The following is a 13,307-nucleotide window of genomic DNA, read 5'->3' as shown; positions in this document are numbered from 1 at the left end:
GATAGATATACAGTTACATTCTCTTAATGAATAGAGGGATTTGTTCTACTGGTGTTTGTAAATATAATATCATGTCCGCATCTTGCACAGCAATTAACCACTAGGAAGAATGAATGCAATGTGTTAATTATTGAAACTGTCCTACCAATTTGCTTTGAAACTGTCTCATTGCTATTTGTTTCTCAATAAAATTATGAAAAAAATAAAAAAGTCAAGAAACAAAAAAAAGAGACATAAATATAGAATCATACCTTATGAAATTATCAAGGTAATAGCTCACTTGAAAATCCTCTCAGTGGCCTACCAAGTGCCTTTCACGTCACATGCGTGTGCGCCTTTGCGTGTGTGCGTACGGTGCAGCAATGCCTCAGTTCGCGGACGCCTCTGGCCAGGAACCTTCGCTCGATTCACAAACACAAGTGTCTGGCAAAGCCATCCTTCCACTCAAGAGCTCCAAATTGGGTGCTGCACATGACTGCAGCATCTACCCGAGAATTATCGAATTAAGCTCGTGAGAGCTTACATGTGCACTGCCACAATCCTCTACATGTGTATAAAAGCATGCCCTTATGCACATGTATGTGGTGTGCTCTTTACTTGCTTTTTTTTTTCCTTTGCCCCCCTGAGAGCCTGTATTTGAGCAAGTATTTGGGCAAGTGCAGCTTGCTAGCCCAGCCCGCTGGGAGTCCCTGGCATCTAGCTGACACAGGGAAGTGTGCACTCTGAACCATCCCCTGTGGGGACAGCGGGACTGGGGCAGGTGCAGGGATGGGGGTGGATTGGAGGGTGGAGGCTGGGGCCCTTCTACCCTGCTCACAGGGAAAAGAAAGTGCCCTTTCTACCCTGACTGTTTTCTCTTTTATTTCCTCCCCATGGGGAACAGAACCTTCTCCTGGCAGCCGCCTATGTTTCCGATGCCCAGTACAACAGAAATGTGCCCTTCCAAACGTCCCCTCAGGCGATCAGGTAATTAAGATACAAAACTGTCACGGGAGCCACCTGTCCTCTGGAACCTAGTATTCTTGAAGTTGAACCAACACTCAAGATGTTGCTTCCACAGATATTTGAGACAGATCAAGGGCACAGCACATTTGGATGAAATCTGGTGCTTTCTGTTGAGTTCCAGGAGCCGGGTGCGTTCATGTGGAGGAGCGAGAAGCACACTACGTGGGACGTGGGGCGGAGCTAGGGCACTTGGGCTCAGGACAACACTGCTTTGCTTCCAAGCGAGCGCCGTCTTCTCACAGTCACCCTAAGTGAAAACAAAGCCTCTTACTTTCCCAGTCAGGCTCTTTTGGTGCAATCCACAAGTTCTTTCTTTCTGTAGGAAGCCACATTTTCGTCTTTCACCGCTTAAGGATTGCACTGAGACCAGCATCTGGTCTAGAATGAGGGAGAGAAAACATTTTTATTATCAGGGGTCAGTGCGGCATCTCCAAAAGCAGTGAACATCCAGTCCCTCCCTGGATGCTGCCAGGCAGTGTGGGGACAGTCCCCACCCCAGGAAAAAGAACCCCATGACCCCCAGTCTGTTTGGGGTCTACCCTGGTAACATGGGTTAATGCATGTTGTCAAATCACCATCGGTTACCGTGCCACATAACGTCAGGTCACTTTAACTGACTTCATCCCACATCAGTCATTGGCTGAGTCTAAAGAGTATTCTCTGTCCCCCAAATCCTATGAAAAAGGAGCCCATCTTAGTCTGAGACTAAGAAAATGTGCTTTGAGATGTCAACATACATTTTTCCTGCTCATGTTCTATAGTATGAGCTCACTTCCACCCTGGCCCTGCTCCCTGGAACTTAAAGGAGATGTGGATAAGCCATAGCTTCTTTATTGTACCTATGCTAGGTGTTTGTTTGTTTGTTTGTTTGTTTGGCTTTTGTGGCCCTGGGACTCAAAGCCAGGGCCCTGCACATACTATGCAAGTGTTCTTAGCACTGAGCTGCACCCCCTGTTCCTCCTTCTCTTTTTGACTTCTATTAGTACAATTTTCAGTACATAACGCTTACATGCTCTATGGGGCACTGGTGTGCGTGCATGACACGTTTGAATTCCCCTCTTTTCCTCTTTCCCTCTTGTTTGTCCTTAGGGAGAAGTTTGGGTGCTCCTGGCCTGCAGTTGTGACCTCTTTATTCTTTCGTCTCCAGGCTTTACTGTCTTTACAACCACTGGACCACGCGAGTGGCCACGTACTTCTTCATCTGTGTGGACCTTTCTCTGGCCCTGTTTGAGGAGCCCGCGCTGTTCCCGTTGCCCTTTGTGGTGAGCCTGAGAGCATGAGACGTTGGCCGGGTTGTCTCACAGACTGACTGGGGCCCTTGTTTTCCTCAGATTTCAACAAAAGAATTTCTTTTTATTGTTCTTACTGGGTTTTTGAAGAACTCAGCCTGCCTGTTGGCTGATGCTTCAGTTAGCAGGTATTTTAAGGACAATGGAAGTTCCTTGTCTCCTGTTCACCCAAGAAAAATCAGGTAGAAAGCATGTGCAAAGCCTGTCCTAGGAGCATAGGTAGTTGATGTCAAATTGATAATGTCACCATAGAGCAGTGTGCTGAACCTTTTAGAGTTCTCAATGATACAGCTTGCAGGAGGGGGTGTGCCACAGATTTGCCACTGCCGTCACAAAGTGTGAGAGGTGAGACACACTTGCCACATTTTAAGCTTTCTTTCCAGTCAGAAACATTATTTCCTGGTGATTCCTAGGGGATTAGAGGGGGTTTGAGTATTGATATATTCATCAATTTAACCAGCTAATTCAGTGGGTCTAAATGACAAACCAATGACATGACCTGCTCATGTTGCTACTTGACAGGTAGCACACCTGTCTTCATGGCTATCGTTTGCCCTGTCCTTACTGTCTGCTGGGTGCTCAGACAAGTTCCTCTGTATCCTCCCTAAGCCTCATAGTACCCTTTGAAGTTGCATCATCCCTCTTTTATCTGAAAAGTCTATTATCATCCCCCTTTTCAACAGATGAGTTAGTGGAGCTCTAGTTCTGTCTAGTTTGCTCAAGGTCACGTGGCAGTTGGGTAGAGATAGTCTGAGCAAGGGAACCACATGGCCTCTTCTTTATTCTTTCATGTCTCAGCTATCCATGGCTGCATAACAAATGACCCCCAAAACTCCAGTGCTTACAGCCAGGTCAGAAAACTGTACTATAAGTCAAATTTGGCCACCGTCTCTCTTCTACGGCCTGCGCCCTCAAAATAGTGCTACCCGCAGAGTCTTCATGCTCCTGTCCAGCCCACTCATTGGTAGAAACCTCACCCACAGTGTGATGGCCGTTAGAGGCAGAGCCTTCAGGGCGATTAAGTCGCGAGAGTGGAGTTTTCATGAATAGGATCAGAACCCCAGTCCTTTGTGTCCCTTGTCTTCTCTCATGTGTGGACTCCACAAAAAGAAGGCTGTCTGGTGGCCTCCAGGAAGTGCATTCTGAGCAGAAATAAAGTCTCCCAGCACCTTGATCTTGGCTATCAGCCTCCAGAATTGGCGGAATTCAACACATATCTGTTTGTTGTTTATAGACTATCCAGTTTATGGCATCGGACAATTCATATTTTGTGTCACAAAGGGGTAAACTCTGGAAACGTGGGTCATGGGAGGCTGCCCAAGCAGTGCCCCCAGACTTCCATGTGGTACAGATTCTGCAGGGCACGGACTCTTTGGATAGAAGGTGTCCAGCCTAGTGCCTCCTTATGAGCACAGCATCTGCAGAGGCACAGACGTGCTCCACAGGCCCAGTCTGAATGTCACCTGTCCCTCCCTACACTCACCCAGCCCAGCCAGGCGAGATTCCACAGGGTGGTCTTCTCAGACACTTGCCTTTCCTGTGGGTTATTGATCACAAGCAGCTTCTGGTGCTTCTTTAGCCACGGTGTTCCTGCTGCAGTCTCCGAGTCAAATGTGTCATGGGTGGGGATGCCTGTGGCCTCGTTCCAGCATCTCCACAGGAGTCTCGCCATGAGCAGCAGGGTGTTGGAATTGCCCCAAGCCTGCAAGCCCTGCACAGCTGGACAGGCCAAGAGCTAGAAGCTTTGCAAGGGCCTGCATTCCCGACCCATAGGGTGGAGGCTAAAAGACTGTTGTGTCACCTGCAGCTTTCATGACACAACACCCCTCCTTCCTGTCCCCAGAGAGTCTCTTCCCTCCAGGCTCAGCCCCGACCTTCCCCTCTTGGGGCTTATGCCAAGCTGCCCTTTCCCTATCTCTTCCAGCACTGCTGCCATCTCCTTCCTATTGGTACAGAAACGTGCTGTCCCTAGGGAGTGCACCTAGATTGTCGTGGTGATCACGGGGACATCATAGTCCACAGTCATGGGGCACAGTTGGCTGCAGGGAGTTTGGGGCTGGGACCCTGTGCCTGGGGAAGGAACTGGCCAGGACTTACATGGGTCTCAGTGACCCCCACCCTTCGCTCTCCAGCCAAGTTTAGGCTGCACTGGCTGTGATATTTAAAGAATGATCCCCCTCCCATTTTCAAACATGCTTTTGGGGATGTCATAGTCCATTTTCTGTTGCGGTAACAAAATACTGATGACAGGGTAGCTTATGAAGAATAAAAGTTTATTCAATTCATGGAAGCTGGGAAGGATAAAGAAATTGAAGAACCTGGCTAATTCTTGGCAGGAACCAGGCAGGAAAGGCAGGTGGCAGTAGGAGCGTGGCGTGAAGGGATGACTGCGTCGCCATCCGGTGACAGAAGCCTGTGCTCAGTGCTGTCCTTTCCTTGCAGGCCACAGCCCTAGTGGAAGTGCTCTGCCTGGCTGTGTTCTCTGCAAGGCTGGTGCACTTTGCGAAAGTCACTCCTCAGATGGTTTTCTGGAAGGACACGAAGAACATCTGCATCGTGGTAACCATCATGGTAAGCGCGCACTGCCGTGTGTGGGGACCCTTAAGAACAAAGGCAGAAAGCAGGGGGAAGAAGGACTGATAGGTTTGTTTTTGTTAAAGCAACACCCTGCTGCAGCAAACCCAGGAAGGAGGGGACATTGCAAGCAGGCCTCAAGTCCAAGGACAAATATGGCAAAAAGTGACAGTGTAGACATTTTAATGCTTCCAAACTAGTGAAAAAGAAAAGGTAGATGATCTAATAGGAAAATGAGCCGAGAAGTGGGAAGCCAACTCATAAAAGAAGAAATCTGTGAAATGGCTAACATGAAAGATGCTTAACCAAAGTTATTAAACAATATAGATCAAAACAATACAGGGGCTGGGGAGATAGCTCAGTGGAATAAGTGCTTGCATGGTAAGTGCAAGGTCCTTAATTCAATCCCTGGTACCATAAATAAATAAATAAATGAATAAATAAACAAACAATACAATACAATACAATACAATACAATACAATACAATACCACATATTTGCCATAAGAAGATGTCAGCAAGACTGAAGAAAAGCAGACTTAGTACCTTACTAGAAAGAGAAATGAGCCATCTTTCTAGAAGGCTTTTGGTGGCCCTTTCCCTTCCCTTTCTTCTACTTCCTTCCATCTACCCATCTGTAGTACTGGGGACTGAATCCAGGACCTATGCACTCAGCTACATCCTCAGTCCTTTTTGGTTTTTATAGCTCAGACAGTCTTAGGAAGGTGTACAGGCTGGGCTTGAACACTTGATCCTCTGCCTCAGCCTCCCAGAGGGCTAGGATTATAAACTTGCACCACTGTGCATGTGTCATGGGCAGTTCCTCTCAGAACTATGCACTTACGTGTGCATATACTTCACTCTGGACTTCCACTCCTGGGAGTTTATTTTTTAAGAAAGAAAGAAAGACACATTTTAAGATTTAGCCACAAAGTTGGTGGTGGGTGAGCTGTACATGATATTGAGAAATTGGGAACAACTCCATTCCCTGACCATAGGGATCCTCCTTACAATAGGAAAATATGGAGTATAGTGTGACATGTCCATGCAGCCCCTTACTGGATGTGTCTATAATCCAGGAGAGATGCTTATCAGCAATTAAGCAGAGGGCAGTACAGTTGGATCACAGTTTGGTTAAAAAGAAATAGTGGCCCTGGGGGTGCAGCTCAGGGGTACAGCCCTCGCTTCCCTAGTGTGCATGGAGTGCTGGTTTTGCTCTGCAGCACTGCAAATGACAACAACAAAACAGACAGAAGAAAGAAAGAATGTTCTATATACAGTGGTACATTGGTTTACAAGCTTGTTTTTTTTTCTTTGTAATTTTATGTATTTGGTACAGGGTCTCACTGCACAGCTCGAACTCATAGTGATCCTCCTATTTTGGCCTTCCCAGAGCTGGGATTACAGGCGTACGCTGCCACGGCTGGCCTCAGTGGCTGGCTTAGCACAATTGGGGCCTGGCCAGCATGACATGCAGTACCAGGAATCAAACCTGGGTCCTTGCGCTTGTCAGGCAGATACTTAGACCACTGAGTTATCTCTCTGGCCCTAAAAACTTAATTTTTTTTCCCCAGGGCTCTGGCTGTAAACTGAATGGTCATGAACCAAATAAAATTTCCCCAGAAAGTGAACACTGAACCCAACCATTGAATTCGAGTTGGTATTCACAGAAAAATCTAGATGGATACAGTATGTGCCAAACAGAGGGTGCATCCTGCATCACTCATGCAGGGTGTTTGATGTGGGCAGATTATTCTTTTTTACTTAAAGATTTTCAAGATACACTAGACCAGTTGTGGGGAATCTATGGCATGCATGCTGGTGGGCTGTTCATTATCACTGAAAGCTCTAAAGGTTCGTCATCGCCGCTGGGATCTTCTTTGGTCCCAACCTCACATGAATCTTTTGCCTACAAACCTGAAGTTAATAAAAGTTTCTGTATTCCAGATGCGTTTATCTTTGTTCCTTGCTAGAAGGCCTTTCTTTTACATGTCAAAGGGGAGGAAAGCTTAGTAGGATGCAGCAGCGTGACCAGGAGTAGCAGTGTGATGAGCAGGGGGGGTGTGGGCGCCTGCGACCTGGCTTCTGGCCCCAGTTCTGCCGCCTCCCAGCTCTGTGATGAGAGGCCATGTGGTTACCCTCTGCCTCAGGTTCTCCCAACCAGGAACGGCGGTGTGCCGAAGCTAAAGTGAAGTGGCTCCAGAGGATACCTATTGGACTGGATGATGCACATGCTAGCTATGGTTAATGGTGTACCACAAAAGTTAAAACTAGGCTACTTCTGAGGCTTGCTGTTTTCTGTGACTCTCTGATTCCTTGCTAGCTAGGTGAGAGTGCATCCACCTCATTACTCCTTGTCCTTTGGTAGCATGGTTCTGACGTCTGTGTCTCCTACAGGTGACCCTGATTGACCTCATTATATACGGGTCACTGGAAGCCGTGCGCATCCACAGTGTTAGATGGACAAGGGCCTTGAGGCCGGTCTTCCTCATTAACTTTCCTGAAAGTCGTCAGGTAAAGATATGATTTAGGATGTGCAGTGGTTTGGTCTTTTGGTTTTTACAGAAAGTTAACTGGCTTTTCATAAATGAAATGAAATTTTGTCCCCCTAGATCCGAAGGGCTTTCCGAAGCATCCGGAACACTCTGCCGGACATCCTTTATGTCTTCCTCCTGTTCCTGTTCAGTGTGCTCATGTTCTCCCTAATGGCCTTGAAGCTTTTTGGGGACAGGTGAGCCCATCTCCCTGCAGGATTCTGCCTAAGAATCCTCCATATTTGTATTAAGCTATGGCCTGCAGACTCTGCCACCAGGCACTGTCTTCCTTGTTCCCTACTCCAGAAGTGTCCTAGAGATGTGCAAAGTGGGTGTGATTTTCACTTTGTGCTTTTGGTTCCTGTTTAGGAGGCTGAAAACAGTGGAAGGAGCTCCTTACTTCACAAATCTTCTGGAAATAGCGTTTGAGCTCTACGTGCTAGTCACTACTGCAAACAACCCTGACATCATGTACGTGTCCCCCGACTTCTGTGCAAGGATCTCTGTTATAGGAACAGAATCCACATTAGTAGAAGGAGCTGTTGGAGTGGGCGTGTGGCTCAGCAGTAGAGCACTCGCCTCATGCCTGAGAGGCCGTGGTATTGCATCTGCAACCCTGCAAAAACAGAACAGAACAAAACCAAACCAAAAAGCAGCTATGTCTGATACTATTAGGACTAAGAGAAGGAAAAATGAGATTTTCTGACTACTTGTATTCCTTGTAAAAATATTGAAGAGTATAAAACTCTGCACAAATGATAGCCTTCTCTAATTTAAAACTAAATTTAGATGAATTCTTTGAAAATTGAAAGCAACAGGAGACATCTTTTGAGATTCAGCTCTTAAATAATGGAGTCCATTTCCTATTCTGGGGTCTTCTCAAAGTATTTTGTTTTGTTTTGTTTTGTTTTGTTTTGTTTTGTTTTGTTAGAGATAAAGTCTTGCTATATAGGCTGAGCCAGCCTTGAACCCACTGTGTAACCTCCTGCCTCTGCCTCCTGCCTCAGCAAGGTCCTGGCACTGCCATGTTATCTTAGGTCTTTCCCTCTGGACCCCAACTGCTAGCCACAATGGCACCCATGACATAGTTCCTCCCTTAGGATATCCTGTTTCCGTTGAAGGCCCTGACTTAGGCTTCTTGTACTGCCATAGCTACTCACAATTCCCCTTTCATTCTCCCAGTCCCAGGGTGCATAGATATTTATCTGTCATCCCACCCAAGGCCACCTAGTATCTGGCAGGGCCTGAGTATAAGGTTTATTTGTGTGTGTGTGTGTGTGTGTGTGTGTGTGTGTGTGTGTGTGTGTGCAGGGTCTCACTATGCTACTATGCAGCTCGGACTCGTGGTGATCCTCCTGGTTTCTGCCTCCTTAGTGCTGGGATTACAGGAGTGTGCCACCATCCCTGGACTCCATTACCAGCTCAGCGTGCCTGACCCCTGTGCTTACCTAAGCGAGCGCTTATTCTGCTGAGCTATACCACTGGCCCTCAGAGCTTGAGTATAAATCCAAGCCACACTCCTTGTTCTAATTCTAGAGTGGTGGTTCTCCCTTTAGGGCCTGACTTTCTCACTGTAAAGCAAGAGAGTTAGACTGGGCAGTCACTAACACCTGACCCATTTTGAACACTGGATCCTGTATAAGACACCAGAATGTCAGAAGGGTAGATTTAGATGAGCTGTTTAGCCACAAGGATGGTGATGGTTTCAAGGCCCCATGATGCAATGACAGTGAGAGGTTTGAGGTGTCTCGTGCATAATAACTGTGCTATGGGAGTGGCCTGTGGTCACCCTTATGTACACTGTGGAACCAGGGCATGAAAAGTCATGCCACACCATCACTGCCTTCCAGGATGCCTGCCTATAACTTCAGTTGGTGGTATTCCTTGTATTTTATAACCTACATCATCATCAACACCTACATCTTCATGTCCGTCTTTCTGGCCGTGGTCTACAACAACTACAGGAAACACTTAAAGGTATCATGCCTGAGCCTGGGGCCAGGGGTGGGCAATGCCTGGGCTGGGCACAGTGGCAGGCATGGGCAGGTGCAAGCACTAGCTAGGAGGAAGTGTCCTCTGCCTTGCTCAGGGGGATCGGAGGGCTTGTGTGGCACCCTGCTGCCCTCGGCTGAGCTGCGGGTTTCTTTTTTGTTTTTTATTTCATAGAAAAAAGGTAATAAATAAATAAATAAATAAATAAATAAATAAATAAGGTAAAACAAAATTTCATAGCAAGATGATAGGAGATTAATGATAGTTAATACACTACACATTATCTTTAAAGTAGCCACTCAGAGTATAAGATAAGGGCATAGAACATTTAACGATATTAGCACAAGCCTTCCTTTCCTATGAACTGAAAGACACTAATAGTGTAACTAGCTCCCACTTTTCTCTTTCCCCTTCCTTCCTTTCCCCTTTGTCCTATCCTAGTTCCTTTCTCCCTCTTAAGAATTTCGTCCCATTTCACTATATCTATTGTACACTTTAGACCTTATTTACTCTTTCAGTTTCTCATACCAGGGAGACAATACAATGTGTGTGTGTGTGTGTGTGTGTGTGTGTGTGTATATATATATATATATATGCTATTTCACTTATGATTATGGTCTCAAGTTGCATTCATTTACCTAGAACAATCTCAAGTTTATCCTCCTTAATGGCTGAGTGGTACCCCATTGTATAAAAAGACTACATCTTTTTGTCCATTCCTTGGTTGATGGGCATTTGGGTTGCTTCCAGAATTTAGCTATTACAAATTGTGCTTAAGCAGCGTGTTTCTTGGACAGTCTTCATGGTGGGTCTGAGAACAACTGCAGGACAAAGGATGTAGATACTTTTGTTCTGAAAAAATCCTTGGCTTTGCTTGTTGCTCTTACTGCATCCAGTGGCTCCAGGATCTTTGCAAGGTTTTGGGGGTTGGGATATTCTCCAAGCTTCTAGGCCCTTTCCTCAGTAGGGCCAAGGAGGAAGCTGGGGAGAGCTACAGTGTCTGCAGTTAAGGAGAAGCAGGTAGTGGAGCTGAGTCTCAGATTTGGCCATTCTGGTTCTGTCCAGGCTCTTTGGATCTGATCCTGAGTCCACACCTCCTCCAGGCTCTTCCTGCCCCTGAGGGGAGAAACCATTCCTAAGGGTCTGGTGAACCTCGTATCTCTTTCACAGCTGGAGAGAACTATCCTCTGAGTGCCCCCTCCATGGAAGTGTGTTCCTGAAATGCCCTGGGAAATTAGTCGAAAAGCATGGCCTTCATGTGCCCTGCACCACAATGATTAACACCCAGCCCCTGCTCTTCAAGAATGGACAATCTAGCTATGTAGTCTGTTGGCTGATGTTGGTATTGGGCAACTGACTTACAGGGAGCAGTGACAGAGGGCGTGGAGGCTGGGCGGCTGGTTATAACCTGAAAGACTGTCGAGCTTCCTCTGTGCTGGGAGATTCCTTGTGGTCAGGCCAGATGGCAGCCCAGCCAGCCCCAGTTGTCCTATGGCTTGGAACTACTTTTAGCCTTGTTTCACTTCCCTGACTTTCTCTCCCTGTTCTTCTCTTTCTGTCCTGACTGAACAAGAGCTCTCCCTACCCCCACCTCTGTTCTTCTTCTCAGCAGCGCAGCCAGTCTCCTTCCTTTCTGGACTCTCCTCCCTCCTGGGCAGAGTGGAGTTTGGAGCTGTCTGCTTCCTGTCCCTCTGCTTCTTGCCACACAGATTTTCCTTCAAGGGCTCCTGCAAAGCAACTGGGTAAGACAAGTGTTGTGGACACAGACACAGTCTAGCTAAATAGACCTGGAGCAGGGAGGGATTGTGTCCCTTGTCAGCAGATTCTTCAGCAACTTCTCCTGGGCTCTTCCATGACCTTGAAATATTTGGGGGTAGAAGAAATGGCTCTTCCTTGAATCTGCCTCTTGAAACACCCAACCTGCTTTTAAAGAACGAGATCCGCACACTGGCGCACCTGAAGCGTTACAAGATGATAGAGGCATTCGACATTCTCAAAGTCAAGGTGGGCACAGCGTTTGTGGTAAAGGAGGCCATGTGGAGGCAGCTGGCCAAGGCGGTGGCGCCAGACATCAGCAGCTCCCACCTGGAGCTTCTCCTGAGGATCTCCGACGACAGACAGCAGGGGTTTGTGGGTAAGAAGCCTTCCTTACGCCTCCAGCAGTACTAGAGGCATCCCCAAGTCCCAGGGTGCTCAAGTTCTTTGTATAAAACGGCTTAGTGTTTTAGACAACTCACACATATCCTCCCATCATCTCTAGATTACTTATAAAACTTAAAAAAAATTATATATCTTGAGACAGGGTCTTGCTATGTAGTTCAGTCTGGCCTTGAATTCACTATGTAGCCCAGGCTGGCATTGAACTCATGGCAATACTCCTGCCTCAGCCTCCTGAGTGCTGGGATTACAGGCACATGTCACTATGCCCAGCTTATAAAACTTGATGTAATACAAATGCGGTAGTCGGTATACTGTAGCGTTAGGGAGCCAGAGAAGAATTAAAGGCCTGGGCGTGTGCAGTGCAGAGGCACAGCCCGCCCTTGTGCATGGACCATGGGTGGCTGACCTGCAGATGCAGAACTTAGAGAAAAGCAGGGTGCACTCTATTTAATACTTCTGTTTATATCAGCGAACACAGCCCAGCTCCTCTGACTCTAATCGCTGGCTCACAGTTGGGGTCACCTGAGTTGTGATCTGTTTGTAAAGCAAATGAGGTCAAGACTCACCTAGTTTGAGAAAGAAATTCACCGGTCAGGGATTACGTTATGGCTCCATCTATGTGGCAGGGAGAACGTGCCGGTGGGCACCTGGCTTATCCGACTTCCTCAGTGTCTGAGGCCCTTATGGAAGAGCAGTGTATTTAAATATCATCACCAGGGCAAACCTGTTTTCAAGGCAGAAAAGTAACCCAAAGGGTGACTTTGAGGGTGGCATGTTATATTTCACACGGTCTAGTGATACTTTCTGGTGGCTATCGTCCTAGGACTTCTTGGTTAGAAAAACTTTCAAAAGCAGTTTTAATAGTAATAGGCTGGGACTGGAGAGATAGCTCAGCAGACTAAGTGCCTGTTTAAGTAAGCACAGGGACTGGGATTACATCCCTGGCACCACATGCTGTGCCTAACCTGACCCCAGGGCCATTGAGTCTGGGCATGGTGGCATAAGCCTGTAATCCCAGTGCTAGGGAGGCTGAAAACAGGAAGATCACTATGAGTCTGACCTGTGTAGTGAGACCCTGTACCAAATGCATAATTTTTTTTTTTTCAAAAGTAAGCTGAAATGATCGCACACTTTACTGTGGTATCATTTCTGTAGGCAGGGGATGGCGCTATCTCTCAGCAATGTCTCATGTCCCCCTGCGCCAGCAGCTGTGAGGACAGGTGGATTCTAAGGCTGCCACACCCTGGAATTCAGTTAGTACCGGAGGCACTGAAACATAGACCTAGGGGTAGCCTGAGAAACATAAAACTCATTAGAGTTGAAAGACAAATAACATAGATACTACCCAAGTACCATTTTTTCCTTAGTGATATTTGTATTGTTGTGGTTTCAAGTCTTTAAAAAAATCATTTCTTCCAGGACAACAGTCACATAAAACATAAAAACTATGCACATGTATGGGATACCATGTGAACTTTTAATGTTTGTATACATTGCATGTTTCATAATTTTTAACAGAGACTATGAGGCAATCTGGCAACTGCAGCAAGGGGGCAGCTGGCTCAGCCCCTGCGTCTGCTACGGCTCCCGCATGCTTCCCTCCATTCCGCTTTCCTGCACCACGGTTATGCTCACTGTGTGCTGTCTGTGCCTGCTTCCTTGCAGCACGGCAGCCGTGAAGAGTTGTGACAGAGCCCGTAGGCCCATGCAGCCTAACACGCTAACTCCTGGGCTAGCTCACTGGTGGCCTAACA

At 47.0% G+C, this 13,307-nt stretch overlaps 1 protein-coding gene across 2 annotated transcripts in view; it reads left to right on the top strand.

Annotated features, from left to right (window-relative positions):
- The window catches only part of LOC101568677 (two pore calcium channel protein 2-like), a 40,464-nt gene that overhangs the window by 14,151 nt on the left and 13,006 nt on the right, over nucleotides 1-13,307 (top strand). For both annotated transcript variants that reach the window (XM_004633234.2, XM_023717509.1), the window contains exons 2-9: nucleotides 884-966; nucleotides 2,153-2,267; nucleotides 4,737-4,865; nucleotides 7,265-7,381; nucleotides 7,480-7,598; nucleotides 7,771-7,872; nucleotides 9,252-9,378; nucleotides 11,326-11,527. In XM_004633234.2, coding sequence (XP_004633291.1) covers nucleotides 884-966; nucleotides 2,153-2,267; nucleotides 4,737-4,865; nucleotides 7,265-7,381; nucleotides 7,480-7,598; nucleotides 7,771-7,872; nucleotides 9,252-9,378; nucleotides 11,326-11,527 — 994 coding nt within the window. The remainder of the gene's footprint in view (nucleotides 1-883; nucleotides 967-2,152; nucleotides 2,268-4,736; nucleotides 4,866-7,264; nucleotides 7,382-7,479; nucleotides 7,599-7,770; nucleotides 7,873-9,251; nucleotides 9,379-11,325; nucleotides 11,528-13,307) is intronic.

This window comes from Octodon degus, unplaced genomic scaffold (genome assembly GCF_000260255.1).
Source record: "Octodon degus isolate 3935 unplaced genomic scaffold, OctDeg1.0 scaffold00052, whole genome shotgun sequence".
NCBI lineage: Eukaryota > Metazoa > Chordata > Mammalia > Rodentia > Octodontidae > Octodon > Octodon degus.
The sequence above is the reverse complement of the archived record's forward strand: the minus strand, read 5'-3'. Positions and strand labels throughout refer to the sequence as shown.